The sequence below is a fragment of the Hyla sarda genome, chromosome 8 (genome assembly GCF_029499605.1).
Source record: "Hyla sarda isolate aHylSar1 chromosome 8, aHylSar1.hap1, whole genome shotgun sequence".
NCBI lineage: Eukaryota > Metazoa > Chordata > Amphibia > Anura > Hylidae > Hyla > Hyla sarda.
This window is the reverse complement of record NC_079196.1, coordinates 95,939,557-95,959,872: the sequence shown is the minus strand read 5'-3', so window position 1 is coordinate 95,959,872 and position 20,316 is coordinate 95,939,557. Positions and strand designations below refer to the sequence as shown.

At 45.1% G+C, this 20,316-nt stretch overlaps 1 protein-coding gene across 5 annotated transcripts in view; it reads left to right on the top strand.

Annotated features, from left to right (window-relative positions):
- VPS8 (VPS8 subunit of CORVET complex) overlaps positions 1-20,316 on the top strand; it is a 281,893-nt gene that overhangs the window by 59,081 nt on the left and 202,496 nt on the right. For all 5 annotated transcript variants that reach the window (XM_056535311.1, XM_056535309.1, XM_056535310.1 and 2 more), the window contains 5 exons: positions 1,463-1,537; positions 1,787-1,822; positions 2,305-2,395; positions 5,442-5,488; positions 7,571-7,660. In XM_056535311.1, the coding sequence (XP_056391286.1) occupies positions 1,463-1,537; positions 1,787-1,822; positions 2,305-2,395; positions 5,442-5,488; positions 7,571-7,660 (339 nt within the window). The remainder of the gene's footprint in view (positions 1-1,462; positions 1,538-1,786; positions 1,823-2,304; positions 2,396-5,441; positions 5,489-7,570; positions 7,661-20,316) is intronic.

Genomic DNA, 20,316 nt, shown 5'->3' with positions numbered 1-20,316 from the left:
TACCTGTGTGTATGTAGCTCTTCTCGGCAACTTTGTAGTGACTGTCCGCGATCCGGTGGGAGTTAGTGGAAGTCCGTGCAAGCGGCGGGGAGAACAGCTCTGGGCGGTAGCGTCTCTACCCGCACGCTGCTGTATTGGTAGCTGAAGCCCGATAACTGTGCGTGACGTCACGACGGTAAGTTAGTGGGGCCAAAAACATCCAACGGCGTTTCGGAGAATAGACGTTCTCCTTCCTCAGGGATCCGGCCGGAGCTGTTCTCCCCGCCGCTTGCACGGACTTCCACTAACTCCTGCCGGATCGCGGACAGTCACTACAAAGTTGCCGAGGAGAGCTACATACACACAGGTATTCAAGAGCTTTTTGCAACATAGTGTCCACGCAGCGTGTATTCTGTACTAAGCATCAGAATCCTCATTGTTTCAGTCATCATCATTATCTGCCAGCACGCCGATCACATAGATTATGTGGTTACTATCTGTATAACCGCTATTAATCTAACTGCACAATAAGTAATAGCACAATATATACCTTCTCTAAGATCCCTGAGAATATTGACTCATCACTCATTGCATTTCCACTTATATACATCATCATCATTATCTGGAGTGAGCTACTATTGTTTCAATTCAAGTCCCCTATAGCGCTTTTTGCCATACCACTCTATTCTCTTTAACTTTGTTTCATTGAATGGTTTAGCAGGGGACCATTTGGTTTTTAGGCAAGTAATATAGCTGCTTCGGGGCATCCCCCAGCTTCCCCCCTTCACAGCGCCATAGTGTATTTTTTTCATATATTTTCCTTCATTCTACAATTAGATTGCTATATAATCGGAAGTAACTGCCTAGTCGGATTTTGTCAGCCATGATGATGGCTATAAAATAACAAAGGTGACTCCCCTGCTGGTGCTCCCTCGGTGTCGCTGTTAGTGCACTTCAGTTCTCCGCTGGTGTCTTCTTCCATGTTGGACGTGGTCAACAAGTGATACTGAGGCTCAGCTTATCGCCAACCGCAGTGATGTCCCACCTTGGATGGCTGAGCAGCAGTGTGATGCCCTGCACCCCGAGGGGCGGCAGCTGAGTCCCCTTTATTATTTTATATTCGGGACGCCCCTTTATTATTTTATATTCTGGGCCTCTTTTTATTATTCTGGGTTCCCGGGCATAGTGGCTTAAATCTTTTTCTATGAGATATCTCCTTTAAGATCCTCTTTTCAGACATAACTAAATCGAGAATGTCTGAACTGATGCTTTCCAGAAAAAGTGTCTCACATGTCCATGGGCTGCTGATGGTATAGCAGTTAGTCCCTTTTTAAGCTATATTAGATATAGTCCATGGACTATAATCTCATACATTTAGAAAAACGATAGTTGTCTGCAGGGAATGAATATTACAGTGTAAATGCAGGTCTTCCCATGAGAATAAGAAGCTGTTTTTATTTTGAGGATGTTGTTTTCCTTGCAGGCATTAGTAGGAGAGAAAGCTTGCTACCAGTCGATCAGCAATTATGGTGGACAGATATTCTACTTGGGAACAAAGGTATATACATATAACATGTCCTTCTAAAATGAGTGGAAAGTGTTTCCATTCTGTACCTCCTTATGTTTGTTCTGCGCTTATGTGAGTTGAATGCTGTTTGCTTTTTTTATGCTTCTCTCGCAGTTGCTTTGACAAAAACCATTTCCTGCCTCTTTCTTTTTCCCTTGTCTGTATCGTTCTTTCTCTCATCAAATCTGTGACTTCCTTGTTTCTAGTCCCAGTCTCACTGTATTTCTCTACCTCCCACAGTCGGTGCACGCTATGATGCTGAGGAACTGGCGAGAGGTAAGCTGCACAAACCATGGCTGCATTTCCTGTTTTAGGTTGAAATTATATTATCCCACTGTGCTTTTATTTTGTACAGTTATATGACCTATAGTGTTGAAAGAGTGGATCTGCCAAAAAAAGCGATTAAAGTTTTTTTTTTTTTAACATGCATAATGTACATCTGAAATGACTGACAGCATTTCCACTTAAATAAAGCGTTATTGCTTAGAATGCATTGACTTGGAGTTTTCCTTTTTTCACATTACACAAAAATATTGTGGCATCAGCATAAACTAACAGACTCCCGGGATCTTCATTTGCAGCTGATAACTCACTAAGTAACATGATTTAACACTAGTTTGATGGATCGCTCCTGGCAACTGCTCCACTAAACTGCTTTTGATAAATATCCCTATAGGTTATTCTGTTTATGAAAATAAGATACTGTGGTCATACTAGTTTATGTATTAAAAGTTTAAAAGTTTTACTTTTTATTTCAGAGAGTCGATCATCTGCTGAAGCAGGACTGTTACAACGAAGCCTTAGCTTTATCTTGGTCATTCCATGAAGGGAAAGCAAAAGCAGTTGTTGGTAAGCAAGAAAATAAAAGTTGTTAAAGGGGTACTCCGGTGAAAACCTTTTTTCTTTTAAATCAACTGGTGGCAGAAAGTTAAACATATTTGTAAATTACTTCTATTAAAAAATCTTAATCCTTCCTGTACTTATTAGCTGCTGAATACTACAGAGGAAATTCTTTTCTTTTTGGAATGCTCTCATCATCACGAGCACAGTTCTCTCTGCTGACGTTATTATAATAATAATAACGCTTTATTTATTGTTGTCCTTAGTGGGATTTGAACCCAAGTCCCCAGCACTGCAAGGCAGCAGTGCTAACCACTGAGCCACCATGCTGCCCTTAGCATACATCTGCTATGCATGGTTGCTAAAATGGACAGAGATGTCAGCAGAGAGCACTGTGTTCGTGATGTCATCAGTGTTCCAAAAAGAAAGGAATTTCCTCTGTAGCATTAAGCAGCTAATAAGTACTGGAAGGATTAAGATTTTTTAATAGAAGTAATTTACAAATATGTTTAACTTTCTGGCACAGTTGATTTAAAAGAAAAAGGTTTTCACCGGAGTACCCCTTTAAGGATATAATAGCATATTTGAAGCTGCGGATACACTGCTGACCATCCCTAGATTGTACCTCCTGCTGTGTCCTGCTATGTCTGCTCGTTGTCGCAATCTGCCTCTACTAGCAGACACACAGAGATCTGTGATATCGCGGTTGCTCTCCCTGCTCTGTGAGCTATACCAAGAGTTGCTGCAATGTCTTTGTTTACACTGCGCATGCGCGCACGACTCACAGATCCCTGTGTGTCTGTTCGTAGTGGTGGATTGCTGCTACGAAGAGGGCACAGCAGGTAGCACGCTCTAGGGACAGTCAGGTGGCACGTTTTAGGGACAGTCAGTAGCGCAACCCTACCCATATAGTAGAAATATAACATTTTTCATATACAAATTATTTAAAAGCAATATTACACTGAACATGTTTATAATAATATACCATCATATTTCATGTAACATATATCTACAAACTTGTTCCATATTTAAAACCAGAAATACCCATTCACCCCCAGCAGACAGTGAGAGAGAGAGAAAAAGAGTTACCGTATATACTCGAGTATAAGCCGACCCGAGTATAAGCCGAGACCCCTAATTTCAACCCAAAATCCCAGGAAAAGTTATTGACTCGAGTATAAGCCTAGGGTGGGAAATACCTCATCCCCCCTGTCATCATCCAGACCCGTCATTAACATCCTCATCATCATCCCCTTGTCATCATCCCACACATCCCCCCTTCATCATCCCCTTATCATCCCACACATCCCCCCTTCATCATCCCCTTGTCATCATCCCGCACATCCCCCCTTCATCATCCCCTTATCATCCCACACATCCCCCCTTCATCATCCCCTTATCATCCCACACATCCCCCCTTCATCATCCCCTTGTAATCATCCCACACCCCCCCCCCCCCTTCATCATCCCCACCCCCCTTCATCATCCCCACACCCCCCCTTCATCATCCTCTTCTCATCATTCGCCCTCAGTGGTCTTCAACCTGCGGACCTCCAGAGGTTTCAAAACTACAACTCCCAGCAAGCCCGGGCAGCCATCGGCTGTCCGGGCTTGCTGGGAGTTGTAGTTTTGAAACCTCCGGAGGTCCGCAGGTTGAAGACCACTGCGGCCTTCAACATCATCCAGCCCCCCTCTCACCCCCTTTAGTTCTGAGTACTCACCTCCGCTCGGCGCTGGTCCGGTCCTGCAGGGCTGTCCGGTGAGGAGGTGGTCCGGTGAGGAGGTGGTCCGGGCTGCTATCTTCACCGGGGGCGCCTCTTCTCCGCGCTTCCGGCCCGGAATAGAGGCGTTGCCTTGACAATGACGCAGAAGTACGTTGGCAATGAACGCACCTCTGCGTCGTTGTCACGGCAACGTGACTATTCTGAGGCCGGGCCCGAAGCGCTTAGAAGAGGCCTCCCCGGTGAAGATAGAAGCCCGGACCACCTCCTCACCGGACCACCTCCTCTCCGGACCACCTCCTCTCCGGACAGTCCTGCAGGACCGGACCAGCGCCGAGCGGAGGTGAGTATTCAGAACTAAAGGGGGGTGAGAGGGGGCTGGATGATGTTGAAGGCCGCAGTGGTCTTCAACCTGCGGACCTCCGGAGGTTTCAAAACTACAACTCCCAGCAAGCCCGGACAGCCGATGGCTGCCCGGGCTTGCTGGGAGATGTAGTTTTGAAACCTCTGGAAGTCCGCAGGTTGAAGACCACTGCGGGTGGGGGAGTTCACTCGAGTATAAGCCGAGGGGGGTGTTTTCAGCACGAAAAATCGTGCTGAAAAACTCGGCTTATACTCGAGTATATACGGTAAATAAAAATGAAATTATTAACAATATTCCTCCTCTTCTCTTCATCCTCATTACCAGATTTTTAAAGTTTTTTATTTTTTATTTATGTCTTCCTTTAGCAGAGATTCAAAACCAATTACTTTCATATTTTTTCATTTTATCCATAGTTTGTATCCACATATTCACAGTTGGAGATAACGGACTCAGTATCATAAGTTTGGCATAGAAAACACCCTTAATAATTAATGATTCACCCAGGATCACTAGGTTCCCTTTTCTCATGATACTAAATTTCAACCTTTTTACCCAATTGCTCCAATATTTGCTCCCAGAACCTCTGGGTTGCTGGACACTCCCAAATTATATGTGAATAGTCTGTCTTATCCTCTTTACACCTTAGACACAGAAAGTTCTTTCTTAAACCCATCCCCTGTAGCTTGATATGATATTTAAATCTTTATATTCTACTCCTTTGCTCTCTTATTTTGAGATCTTAATGTTGTTTATTGTTATTTGATGCTCCGATTTCAGTATAATGTTGTTTATTGTTATTTGATGCTCCGATTTCAGTATAATGTTGTTTATTGTTATTTAATGCTCCGATTTCAGTATAATGTTGTTTATTGTTATTTAATGCTCCGATTTCAGTATAGTTATGTCCAGAAACTAAACTGTTATAAATCTATCATCACACTGTGATACTGTCTGATCTTTTTCTATGTAGGTCTGTCTGGAGACCCAAAAAAAAGAAAGAGTGTGGTGGCTGATAAGGTAAGATTCTATCATGTGAAACCGGAAGACCTCTGGGCAGGAAACAGATTTTGCGTGTGAGCAGAGACTTCTTATCTTAACTAGAAATGATAGAATGACTTCATTTGTAAATGAGAGACTGTGCGGGCCACCATGCTTCAAGTACATCTGTCACCTGAATTACACCTGCTAAAATGCCAACAAAGTCTAGCAGGGATTAGTGTCCGCATTAAAGGCATACCTTTGTAGATTTAATGGCTTTATTTTGTATAAAAAAAAATCCACTTTGCAAACGGCCCATGAGTTTGAGAGGCGTTGCGGCCATGGAGCATTGCAGACCCCATAGCTGACACCCACGGACCTTCTACAAAACATTTTTATACAAAATAAAGCCACCAAATCCACTTACAAGGGCATGCCTTAATGAGGACAGTAATCCTTCCTAGACTGTGTCGGAAGTTTAGCAGGTGTAATTTAAGTGACGTGCACTTTCAGATACATGGGTCAAAGTCTACTTGTTATGCTGCATGTGTGGACCAGCTTAGAAAAACCAACGAGCAATGATGTTTCTGGAAAAACTGGTGGTTTATTGTTTGAATTATCATTGGTATAGTCTGTATGAAAGCGTAGAGGCTGAGTTTTGTGAAGATGTAGTTGGCAGCATTTGTACAACCCACAACAGTGATAGGCGTTTCTTTTATTTTCTTACAGCATCATAAGCATCTATGTTAAGAATAGTATCGCTATTTGTGCTGGAGCTTGCAAAATGTAATATGTAGTGCTGAAGTAATATATTTGTAGTGGTGTCTGGCAATAAATGAGAGAACAATTGTAAATAACTACATTAAAAACGAAATTTAGGAAACTGTGTATTGTTTTCTAAAGTTGCAATTATAATTGATTTCAGGAAAACTATTGTGCAGTACATGTGGTGCAGATAATGTAGATAATAGAACAGTTCAAATAGAGAACAATGTAGTACAGGTAGGTAGCGGAACAGTACAGGTAAAGATCGGTGATTTACACTTCAAGCAGGTAGATAACAGGTAGTAAGCAGTGCTGTACAGGCAGATAACATGACAATGCTGTTAGAGAGCAGTGCTGTACATGTAGATAAGTGGTACAGTACAAGTAGATAGCAATACAGTACATGTTGTACAGGTAGATAGTGGTACAGTACATTTAGTACCGGTAAATAATGGAACAGTACTGTGCGAGAAAAGTGCTGTACAGATAGATTGTGGACCAATACAGGTAGCAAGCAATGTAGTGCAGGTAAATAACTGTACAGTACGTTTAGTACAGGTGGACAGTGATACCAAACTGTTAAGTACAGGTAGATACTGGGACAGTACATTTAAAATACAGGTAGCAGAACAGAATAGGTAGATACAGTACTGTGCAGGCATGTAGCAGAACAATACAAATAGCAAGCAGTGCAGTACATATAGATAATAGTACAGTACATTTAGTACAGATAGATTGCTAACCATTACAGATAGCAGTACAGGTAGCTAACAGTACAATACATGTAATATAGGTAGATAGTAAAACAGTGCAGTACAGGAAGTGGGTAGCGCTGTGCATGTACCAGGATGTAGCAGGATTATACATGTACATAGCGGAACAGCACTGGTAAAAAGCTGCAGTACAGGTAGATAACAGAAAAACAGTACATGTAGTGCACGTTGGTAGAAAAATAGTAAAGAAGATTGCAGTACATTTACAGTACTGTATTGCTCTCTTCTTGTAGACAGTCAATCGGTCCAGCATACAGCGCCGGCTGATTTGCTCTACTGATGTGGTTGTTATTTTTGGTTGCCCATAAAAGACTCTTCTAAGTTAAACATATTACAATTATTTGCTCTTGTAACTTGAGGGACCACTGTATATGGTAAATACCATTTTAGTGTTATTTCTGCATTGCAATTTTTTTCCAAGTTGGACAAATATAACTATTGTTTAAGCAAAATTTGCCAAAATAAGAAAGTGAATGAACATGATTCCTGTGTTTTGCTGGATTCATTAAGTTTAAACATTTAACATGACGTATAACATATTTTTAGCTTTAAATGTAATATATTTTTTTTCATACTTTTTTAGATAGTTGAAATATTGCTTCAGTACACTGACAAAGCACTGAGGAAGTGCCCAGAACAGGGAAAAATCCAGATTATGGAGCAACACTTCCAGGTATTTAAACCTTTTGTGTGCTCAAAATCTAAAACCAGTGTTACAGACGGAGGCTGGTTTTGCAATATTTGAAAGGTTAAGTTCGCTATCAAAGCCATTTTATTAGTACGGTCATATTATCCTCTGGAAAGTTTGTTCTACTTTTTTACAATGTCAAGGAATTGTTAGTGTTCAAATACATTCATCTTTTTGCTTGTCGATTAATATAATTAATGTAAATTATTGCACAAAGTACTAATAATTGGTCAAGTTTTAGGAGTGTGTCTGCACTACTTTCTCGGTCGCTCTTCATTAGGGGACATCTATTCTGATGGGTATTGTTATGTCTGTATTGGCCTGTGTTCACACACAGCTATTGATTTGGTTGTGTGTGAACAGTTTTATGTTCCCTGGTCAGGGAATAGTTAATAGCCTTTTGCTTTCTAGCCAATAACTCCTAGGGTGTGTCTATTTAATGTCAGCCCAGTCTAGCCTCTGGGCTGGTGATTGAGATTATTACATCCTTACTTGCTAAGATGCTGGACATGCTGCATGGAGCTCTTGGTGAAACACTCTTTATTTGAGCTTTTAATCTACTATCTCTGTCTTAGCATGCACTTTGTATTTTCTGGTTTTAGCCATGGTTAGGTTGCATGCTTATAGAAGATTTTAATCTATGTTTGTATAGTCTGTTTTAGGATTTGTATATCCTTTCTGCTATGAGTCTGTTCACACCGTGTTTTCACTTGTATCCATTTATATGAAGTTCTGTGTTTTATATTTCTGTTTTCTTACTGGGTCAGCTTCCTGACCACACTGTGGAGTGTGCCGCTGGCCAGTAGTCTATTTTGATTTATTATTAATGGCTTCTTCATTAGTGGAGTGGAGTGTCCAGTTTGTGTGTCCAGTGTGAACAGTGTCCTATGTTAGATCCCTGTTACCGCTCCATGGGGACTCCTTCTCTACTGGAGGTGTTCGGAGGGATTGATATTCCTGTCTTGTGTTCAGTGTGAATAGTGTTCTATAAATATATCCTGTTTATCTAGGCATCCCTGTTACCTGTTCATGGGGACTCCGTGTCTACTGGAGCTTTTATGTGGGATTGCGATAATTCCTGTTTAGCGATAGATCCTGTTTACCTGTTTGTGGGGACTCAGAGTGTATTGTTATTCCTGTGTCTAATGGAGGTTTTTCTAGGGGATTCAGCTAATTCCTGTTTTGTTTCTGGAGTATGTTCAGACTCATCCATTTTCCTGTCTGGTGTTTTGAACTCTATCTGTTTATTAGTTCTTTATTCAGAACTTTAGAGTTCTGTTCATGACCACTTATCTATAATGTCCTCTGTTCATGACCGCTGATCTATAGTGTCCACTGTTCACGACCTCTGAGTCCTCTGTTCTTGTCCGCTGATCTATGGAGTCCTCTGTTCATGACTGCTGATATAGTGTCCTCTGTACTCTCTGATCTCTGCCCTCTGAACTTTTATACTATGGAGTTCTATGTTCCTGTATGTCTGTGGTTTGTGACTGACTATTTATTAGTATGTGTTTTTATTAGGCCCCTGCACTTTAGTTCAGGCAGGTACCCGCGCCCACTAGGAAAAAAAAGTCAGCTCCTCGCTGGCAGGATATATCCTGTGAGATAATCAGTTTTAGCTAGTGTCAGTAGGAGGCAAGTTTTATTGTTTTATAGGTAGGGCTGTTTAGTTTTTTTTTTTCATTCCTTTTATTTTCCGTTTTCAGGTGGGGGTTCAGGAGCATGGAGCTAGCTGTTCTCCCTTCTGTGATGAAGGGTACGGGACATAGAGTATGGACCGTTAACCCCTTCTCGCCAACAACCAGCGCCAGGGTAGTACCTCTTGCCCCGTTATGACAGCCTGGCTGATGCAGCATGGCGTTAAGCTGGACGTCTTCCTGGTAGGTGAGTATTCCTTTCCTCATCTTCTCTCCTCCCTTCCCTTCCCAGGCTGTGCATTCATCCATCGTATCAACATTGGGGGTGGTTGCACTTAACCCTGTGCTGCTCTCCACCGTCCGGCGCTTACACTTTGCTAGCGTCCATGATGGTCGTGCAGGGAAACGGAGCATGGCTCCGCCCCCAGTCCACTCTCCTTCAGCGCGGGAACAATCGTGGGGGTTTTCTTTTCCTTCTTCCTCCCCGCTGCTTACTATGTAAACCAATGTTTGGAGCAGAATAAAATGACCCTTCTGACGGCGCTGCTGGTTCAAATAAGGAGTGGATCCAAGCCAGGAGTATTAGAAAACACTGTAGTGGTTTATTGAAGTAAAAAAAAAAAAAAAAAAAAAAAAGGGATGACACGTTTTGGGGGAGCCACCCCCTTTCTCAGATCAGTCTGATCTGAGGAAGGGGGTGGCTCCCCCGAAAAGCGTAATCCCTGCATGTTTTATTTTTTTCTTTTACTTCAATAAACCACTGCAGTGTTTTCTAATACTCTTGGTTTGGATCCACTCCTTATTTGAACCAGCAGCGCCGTCAGAAGGGTCGTTTTTTTCTGCTCCAAACATTGATTCTCCTCAGGATCGGATCATTCCTTTTCCTGTGACCTCGGCTCTGCAGCTGGCTCTCCACTCTTTGAGAAACCCCTGTGTGGGTTGATATGCGAATGTCCTATTCGCTTCTGGTAAGCGGCCACTACCTAAGGGCACTTTGTGCCTAGTGACGCCTCCTGTCACATCTTTACTAATTGTTATCGTGGTTACGCACAAGGCGCCCCCCATTGGTCTTTTTTGTTTCTTTTCAGGTACTATGTAAACTGGCGGTCATTATATCTGAGCTGGGGGAGTCGGGGCTTAGTTCCGCCCTCCTCCCCCTCTTCAGCAGCTGGGGACATTCCTTTTTATTCTTCCCCACTGTCTCCACCGCCACAGCTTGCGCTGCAAGCTGACAGCCTCTGTCTTTGCTCCGGGGGAATCGGGGCTCTGCCCCCTGCTTCGGCTGCTGGTGACATTACAGTTTACTTTTCCCCCGCTGTATTTGCTGCCGCAGCTTACGCTGTAAGCCAGCGACCGCTGTATTTCAGCCGGGGGAGTTGGGGCTTAGCTTTGCCCTCCTCCCCCGCTTCGGGGACATTACTGTTCTTTTTTCCCCGCTGTCTCCACAGCTTGCACCGCAAGCCGGCGGCCTCTATCTTGCCGGGGGAGTCAGGGATTAGCTCCGCCCTCCTCCCCCGCTTCGGTAGCCGGGGACATTCCTACCCTTTCCCCCTCCCAGCCAGTGGGCAACTTGCAGTTGTACATGCGCTTTGGGTTCTCAGTGACCCGGTGTGGACCCTATACCAGTAAGCCAGACAGTGGTCTGCGTGGTTCCTCCGCCATCTGTCACTCATGGCACATTGATGTATCTGCAGCTGGATTCCGGGACCCAACTACTAGTGTGAGATGTCCGATGAAGTGACCCGGCGTGTCCTATGGACCCTATACGGGGCAACGGGGATACAATCCACGGCTCCTTCGCCTCCCCCAATCTGCGGGATGGCGGAGATACTATCCATGGCTCCTGGGCCTCCTTGCCCTCCCACATGCATCAAAGGGGCACAGTGCTCTCCTATCGGTGCTGTTGTCTCCTTATCACCGCAGGCCAGCACCTGGAGGTGTCCTTGTTAAGCCTGACTGTGGTCTGCACGGTTTCCGCTGCTGTTGGTCTCCTATCACAGGACTGACACGTGCAGGGTTGGAGTTTCATGTACCTCCCTGCTGGTGTGGGACAGGGTCCTTGCAGGTGCTAGGGACTGATGCCATTCAGCCAGACATTCGTCTGCATAGTCTCCTACACCAATAGGTCGCCCATCAGATCGGCCGCACTCCGGGACCCCACTTCTGTGGCGGACATTGAAGGAGTGACCCTGCACATTCAAGGATCCTATGTCAGTCAGCCAGATCGTTGTCTGTATGGTTTCCTACTGCGCCGGGTCACCTGCCATACATCCCACACCGTGGCGGAAGTTCAGTAACCCACTCCCAGGTGAGGTTCCAAATGAGTGAGCACAGGTTGTTCGATGGGCCCTATATCATGCACCACATGTGGTTTGCAGGGTTCCCTACTCTACTGGGTCCCTCTCCACATGCCTGACGCGGCTGACGGCTGGTAACCCAATCTCGCGGCTGACGGCTGGTAACCCAATTTCAGTGTGTGGTTCTGAATGCGGTCTCCCGGTGTGTTCTATGGTTCCTGTGCCCATTTGCCAGACTGTGTCTGTATGGGTTTCTAATCCACCAGGTCACCTCCCTCCTTCCTGTCACTTCCACAGCTGCAGTCCAGTGAGTCATTTTCATTGTGATTTTCCTAAAACGTGACTCTGTGGTTTCATTGGATATTCTCTCTTCCTTATACCTGTAAGTCAGTCTCGTTCTGCTTGGTTTCCTGCACCACATGAATCCTTCACTTCTTGCGTCTGCAACAGCAGTCCTGGTGTGTATCACCATTCGTAGACGGGGTGTGGGCTTTTCCTGCAGATTCCATGGACCTTTGCAGCGACAGCAGCACTCTCTGTTCCCCCTTCGTGGGTCTGCTACAGGCATGGTTACAACACACCTTTAGGTGCTGCGCCTGTTTTCCATACTGCCGGCAATTTGGATGTCTGCTGTTTCTTTATGGCTGCTATCTTGGTGCCCCACTACTATCGTGCGGTAACCATGTCTGTGTCCCTACATATGCTATTGACGCTCTGCACGTATAGAGTCCACCTCCCCTCCCTTTCAGTTGGGTGTTCTCAGATCTTTCTGTGATCTTGTTTCCACAAGTCTGCTGCGGTTCAGCACATCTGTTCTAGCATTGGGCCTGATAGGGCGACACAGTCTGTTCAACAGCCCCCCTATGCCTCCAGGTATCTCTCCTGGGTTCTGGCGCACGGTGGCTCAGTCGCCTGCTCTACTGCCTTAGTCAGCAACCAGATTGGCACTGTGATAGCACTGTTGGTCCCCTCCTCTTTTTTCGCAGGGACCAGGGTTTCACCCCAAAGGGGGGTCTCTCCTGCACGCTATTGGTTGCTGCGTGTGCTTCTTACTTGTATTCTCTGTACCCAGCACCAGTGTCCAGGATTCAGATCCCTCCAGGGACACACATGGCTCCTCCATACCACGCTATGTTGCAGTACTTTGACCCGTTGCCACAGGGCTGCATTCCCTGTTCCTACAGTACCTTTTGTACTTTGGCTATTTCCTTCTGCAGGGGGTGCAGGAATCTGGGAGCTCAGCAAGGTTAGTACCTGAGTTTCCTCTCGCCGCCCCTTGTTTTCCCCTCCACCAGGGGGACTGTTTTGCTGAGCGCTTCTACTGCCGACATGGAGCTGGGTCCTTGGTTTTGCTGAGAGAATTTGAAGAGCTTTGCACCAGAAATGCCTGTGTGCTTACTGCCCACTGTTGCAGCCTGGCTCTCCCCCTGTTTCTGTTTTTTATCCTACTGCTCTTGCAGCAAGAGCGCTCTCCTCTGTTAATTGAGTTTATGCAATCATGTATGGCTCAGCGAGGTCTGGCCACTGTCTGTTGTTTGGGCCCTACCATTGCTCTCCTTCCTTGGTGCAATTTCCCAGGAGGGGTGTGTTCATCCTTCCCTTTGACAGTGTCAGTTGCTCTACTCTGACACAGCAGTCTTCTGGAGTAACCTTCAGGTACCCAGATCCTGAGAGTCCTGACTGGGTTCTCTTTGTTTCCCTCTCTGTTCCCGTCCTGACGGTATTTTGCTTCGGAATACTCTGGTCTGCTCGGACCACGGGGGTTCAAGGCTGGTTTTCCGAGCTCCTTCCCTCTTCGCTGGCTTGTGCGAGTACTGGGGAGACTCCTTGTATTGGGCGACCTCCTAGGCTGCTGTGGCTGGCCTTATTATCTAGCTTGGCCCTTCTAGTTCTTAGGGTCTTAGTGATGGTTGTGGTCTTGGGCATGGAAGCATTCCTACCCAGACTTCTCCGCGATCCATTTGTGGGGCGGTCTTTCTGTACTGCACCTTTTTCTTGTCCCGACATAGAAGTATGTCTTCTGTAGAGTTTTTGCGGTGCTGGGTTTGCAAGTCTTCTAGGAGTCTTCATGTCGGCCACTCCGGTATTCCGGGATGCTCCTTCTCAGGGCTTTCCGTTCCTTTTTTTGCCCATTTGTTACCTTCCGTCTCCTCCTTTGGGGTCCATGTATTCCTGGGACGGAGGGCGGATTACGCCAGTCGGGCCAATTCGGCATCTATGTGGACATGCTTTTCTCATCTTGTCCAGTTCTGTGTTTCTGGGTGTCGGTTTTTTACCTCTTTCCAGGATAGTTACGGCTGTCGGGCTTCCTAGACAGCCTTTTTTTGTCTTTCTATGTTGACCATAGGTTTGAGTCTCTTCAGCAGATAATCCCTTCCTTGGCGTCCTAGTCCATCTCCTTGGATGGTGGGACCTTCCGGACAATCAGTTTCTGGGTCTCTGTTGCCTATTGGCCCGGGTTTCGTCTGCGAACCTTACGGGTGAATAGGGTTCAGTTACCGGACTGTCTCCCTTTCTCTGGTGGTTGTTATTCCCACCTTTGGGGACTGCTTTGGTACATCCCATCAGTATAGGTGTCCCCCAATGAAGAGTGACTAAGAAAAGGAGATTTTTTTTGTACTCACCGTAAAATCTTTTTCTCGTAGTCTTCATTGGACGAAACGGCTTTCATCACTAAGTTGATTAATCTGAGGCTGGTGTTCCAGTACCCCACTGCTGTGGAGGTGTACGTAGACGTGTCCCAGCGTGTCCTATGGACTCTAGACGGGGTACATGCATTCCACGGCTCCTCAGCCTCCCCCAATCTCCCAAGGTGGCGGGGATACTATCTAGGGCCCCTAGGCCTTCCCTCCCACATGCGGCAGTGGGGCACAGGGATCTCCTATCTGGCTGTCCGCTTTTATCCAGCGCCTGCATGTGTACTTGTTCAGCCAGACTCTTGTCTGCATGGTCTCCCTCGTTGTCAGTCTCCCATCTCTGAGCTGCTGCTGGCTTTGTCAGATCTCGCGTACCTCGTTGCTGGTATAAGGACTCTGTTTGAGGGTCCCTGCCGGTACTCGGGACTGATGACAGTCAGCCAGACTTTCGTCTGCTGGGTCTCTTACACCGCCAGGTCACTCGTTAGTTCGGTCGTACTCCAATACCCCACTTTCTGTAGGGGGGTTCAATGGAGTGTTCCTGAGCATTCAGGAAACCTATACCAGTCAGCCTGACGGTTGTCTACATGGTCTACTACTACTATGTCGGGTCCACTACCATACACTTCCCACGCCATGGACACTAGTTCAGGTTATCCACTGCCAAGATGTAGTTTCGAGTGAGTCTCCCCATGTTGCTCCATGGGCCCTATACAATACATCACATACTGGTTTGCGGGGTTCCCTCCTTTACCAGGTACCTCCCTACATGCCTGCCACTCTCTAGGCTGAAGGCTGGTAACCAACTTCCGGTGTGATTCCGTCTACTGTAACCGGTGTGGCCATGGTCCCTATGCCAGATAGCCAGACTGTGTCTCCATGGTTTTCTACTCTGCCAGGTCAATTTCCCCTTTCTTGCCTCTCCCGCGGTTACAGTCCGGTGACTAATTTTCCAGGTGAAGTTCCAAAGAGTGTCTTGGGGTTTCATTGAATCTTTTATACTTGCCGGTCAGACTATCTCTGCATTTTCCTGCTCCACATACATCCTTCATCCTTTGCGTCTGCGACAGCAGTCATGGTGTGTGGCACCATTTGGAGCTGGGGTGTGAGTGTTTCCTGCAGGTTCCATGGACTTTCGCAGAAAGAGCAGCACTCTGTTCCCCTTTCTAAGGGGCAATGTTGGTCTCCTAGGGGCATGGTTGTGACACCATGCTGCCGGACTTTTGAATGTCTGCGGTTTCTTTCACGCCTGCAGTCTTGGTACCCCTCTACTATCGTGTGATAACCACGTCTGTGTCCCTACATACGCTAGGCCACTATGCACGTGTAGAGTCCACCTTCCCTTTTTTCTGTGGGGTGTGCCTCGGGCCTTCCTGTGATCTTGTTTCCACAGGTTTAGACAGTCGAACTCCTCTGTTCTGGCATGGGGCATGATGTGGCGGAACAGTCAGTTCAGCCTCCCTCCCCATGCTGCCAGGTACTTGTCCTGGGTTCCTGTGCAGGGTGATTCAGATGCAGGCTCTGTTGCCTTAGGGAATGACCAGAATGGCTCCGTTGACACCCTTCTGGTTCAGGGTTACACCATGTTGAGGTGTTCCCCTCCATTCTTTGTGTGTGTGTTCCTTGGGCTTGATTTCCTACCTCCTCCAGGGATGGTTCTGGCCCTTTTGGCTTCCTAGTCGACCTTTTCTTGTCTCACGTTATGGACCGTGGCTTTGGAGTCTCTATATAGGACGGTCTCTTCTTTGGCGTCTGTCACGTACAAGTTCGGTATCAATATGGAATTGTCACGTACAGCCCTCACGACCTGGCGTACAGACAAGTCCACACCTCTCGCAAAAGAGTGAGTGGACTAAAAGACACAAAACCCAGCAGAATATTTACTCTAATATTCTAACTCTAAGCTGCCACCGTGGCACATTCACTCTCTGCTCCCTTGAGCCAGTGACACAACTCAAATACACACTGTGTTTAGGTCCCCGTGCCTTCCCTGCACACGTGACCTAGGCTGTGACAGTAAAGGGGTGCGCTGCTTCCACACTCACTTTCACTCACACCTATCACAATAGGCCCTAAAAATGAGTTACAAACACCCCAAAACCAGTCTACACGCCCACACACAAATACGCTGCCACCATCTATCAGTAGGCCGATAGAACGCCTCCAATCATGCACAGATTCTCACACTATGCACTCTATGAGACCAAAACTATGGTAACGGCACGAGCCACACATACACTTATATATCTATATAAGGCTATAGGGCTATAGGTTCGTTAGAGCATACAAGGCTATGCATTAAAGTTATGGCTTTAATGTACATAAAAGGTACAGTACTTAGTTACAAAAATGGTTAAAGAAATAGACATACAAAATGTGCAAAACAGTTATATAAAATAAAAGGGGATAAAAATCAGAAAAGTTCCATACTTAATGTTGTGGAGTAAAGTCCTAATCCGTCCTGGGGTCAAGGAAGAAAATAAAGGCACAAGTCCATTCAGAATGGGCCCCAAACTTGTAACAACTAGATGGGGTGGGCCCACCACTTTTATGGGTGCAGCAGGGGGTTGGGTTAGAAGGGAGGTCTCCAGCTTCTTCTTAGATCAGCCCACATCATCCCGCCTCCCAACCTCCTCTCAAACACAGATTGATAGTTCCTAAATCATAACTCACATCATACACAACCGATGTGACATAGATGGCAGTACCCTTATTGATATGGTGACATTATAACGCACATTTTGATAGGATCCATGAAGGGGTTATACATAGTTATAGGATACATACAGCTTAGAGATACATACAGCTTAATCTATGGGTACAATGGGGTCATGTTTGGGTTCTAAGTAAAGCCTAATATTCGGGGATCATGATTCTGGGGGATATATATCTATGGTTACTAAGGGGAGCCCTGAAAACATATTTCTAAAACTGGGACATATTTCACTATAGGTAATATGTAACCCGTTTGTTCACGTTGGCAACAACTGGCAGGATATGCGCGATTAACCCAATCAGCAAACAAGCTGTCTTGAGGCTCCTCACAGCTAGGTGTCAAGGGATATGTAAAGTAACCACCAACAGAATACAAAACAGTACAGGGGGTATACAGACAAAGGAAAATAATCAGAGGACCAGAGGATATTTCCATTTCATACAGGGTCCTAGGCAGCCAGGAGCCAGAGATTATCCACCATATTTTCCTAAAAATGATATCCTCAGCCTATATTCACTACAGCGTCCTAGTCCTTCTCCATGGACGGGGATTCTTCCGGGAGCTCAGTTTGTGGACCTTAGTTGTCTCGGCCCTGGATCTCGTCCGCAGGCCTTACGGTCGAGTGGGTTTGTTCTCTGGACTGATTCCCCTTTTGCTGTAGGTTGTTTTTCCCTCTCTAGGGAACTGCTTTGGTACATTCCATCAGTATAGGTGTCCCCCAATGAAGAGCGATTGAGAAAAGGAGATTTATTTTGTACTCACCATAAAATCTCTTTCTCGCAGCCTTCATTGGGGGACACCGCACCCACCCATTTCTTCATTCTTTGTCCGGATTCTCTTTTCCGGGTTTTTTTTTTTCATTTTTTATCTGGGATTATTTTCTGGGGTCCTTTGGACATATTTCTTTGTTGGCTTCTCCTTCTGCTTGGTGCCAGGGAGGAGCCGACTTTTTTTTCCTAGTGTCAGCGCCACCTAGTGGCAAGAGCATATACCCATCAGTATAGGTGTCCCCCAATTAAGGCTACGAGAAAGATTTTATGGTGAGTACAAAAAAAAATCTCCTTTTCCACGACAATTTATTTAAGAACCCCAATATTTATGGTCTTAGTCTAGGAATTTGTAATGTTTGATTTTGGCTCTGTTCACATCTGCACTCTGGCCTTGTTTTATCATGAAAGCCATTATCCACTGTACCGATTTGTTATATAATTCATCTAAGTAGCTCCCAACAGACCTTAAAGCATACCTATCATATCACAGAAAAAAGAAAAAAAAGTTATATGTTACTCAGTACCTCATCCTGATCATGTACATATAACTTTTATGTGTCTAGCTTCTGTATTTCTTTTACAATCAGCTTATATCAGATCACACTGAATTTTCATCTTCTCACAGGCAGGGGGTGTGTCCCTCTCTTGCCCTCACTGTACATGACTAAACTTCCTCCCTCACTGTGTGTCACTGAGCTGTCAGCTGTCCTCCTCATGTAATCTCCTTAATACTGGTCTGACACACTGTAACAAACCCCCTCCCCATCTCCTTACTACTTGGGTACATTTTGCTGTATAAGGCTGGACATGCTGTCACACTTCTGCCCCTTCTTCTCCTCTATGCTATGGATGGAGCTGTGCACTGAATCATTCTCTCACTTGATGCTGCTGAGAGCTAGGGAGGTGTGAGGGGGTGTGGCCTCCTCTCAGCCAATCAAACACTGCCTGCTCTCCTCTGCTCTCTGTGTGTTCGGAGATCTTCACACAGGGAGCACACACAGCCTCCCCCTCACTTCCTTTACTCCGACTGACTAACTGTGGTGGGGGACATGCTATGAGGACCTCTAGTGTCCACTTTTATAGGAACAGTTTTCTAAGGGAAACTGTGGAAAAAATAATGAAATAGTATTAGACATATACTAATTTTCTATGGCTCTTTTGTTTTTAAAAATATAGTTTTGGTGATAGTGCCCATTTAACTTATTATTGGGTTCTTTTGAGGTGTTTGTTAATTAGACGGCAAGAATGGTGCTGCATTCTTTGTTTCCCTTGCTTTCACAAGTGACCTAAACCTTAGCAGTACTCTAAATGAAAGGGCCAAACAAAATGTGATGTTGGAATTTTATCGCATTATAGTTTCTCTCTTGAGGACCATGATGACTAGAAGCGGATACCACGGTCAATTGGCCAGGTAGAATATTATGTAAATAGAGGAAGAAAGATCAGTATTGTATTTGACATTAGACTGGTCTATTCCATAGTGCTTGGCCACATTACATTTTTCCTATACATATTATCTGTTTAAACAGATATAGAGCTTATATCTGTTTGATGTAACCATGGAATTTAATTGGTAAAACATGGTGTGAAAGTGAATACTTTTGACTGCGTTTTGCCTTATTTAGGACTGTTTTTTTTTTTTTTAACCTTACACTCAATAGAAAATGTGTGAAAACATAAAGCCTTACATTTCCATATGTACAGGTAATGCTTGAAAAATGTGAATATTGTTCATTTATTTCAGTAATGCAACTTAAAAGATGAAACTAATATATGAGAGAGACTCAATACATGCAAAGCAAGATAGTTCAAGCCGTGATTTGTCATAATTGTGATGATTATGGCTTACAGCTCATGAAAACCCCAAATCCACAATCTCAGAAAATTAGAATAGTGTGAAAAGGTACAATATTCCAGACTCAAAGTGTCCCACTGTAATCAGCTAATTAAGCCATAACCCCTCCAAGGGGTTCCTGAGCCTTTAAATTATCTCTCAGTCTGGTTCAGTAGCAATCACAATCATGGGAAAGACTGCTGACCTGACAGTTGTGCAGAAAACCATCATTGATACCCTCCATAAGGAGGGAAAGCTTCAAAGGGTAATTGCAAACAAAGTAGGATGTTCCCAAAGTGCTGTATCAAAGCACATTAATAGAAAGTGGAAGGGAAAAGTGTGAAAGAAAAATGTACACAAGCAGCAGGGATGACTGCAGCCTGGAGAGGATTGTCAGGAAAAGGCCATTAAAAAGTGTTGGAGACTTTCACAAGGAGTGGACTGAGGCTGGAGTCAGCGCATCAAGAGCCACCACACACAGACGGATCCTAGACATGGGCTTCAAATGTCGTATTCCTCTTGTCAAGCCGCTCCTGAACAACAAACAACGTCAGAAGCGTCTTAACTGGGCTAAAGAAAAACAGACCTGGTCTGTTGCTCAGTGGTCCAAAGTCCTCTTTTCTGATAAGAGGAAGTTTTGCATCTCATTTGGAAACCAAGGACCCATAGTATGGAGGAAGAATGGAGAGGCACTCACTGCAAGATGCTTGAAGTCCAGTGTGAAGTTTTCACAGTCTGTGTATATTTGGAG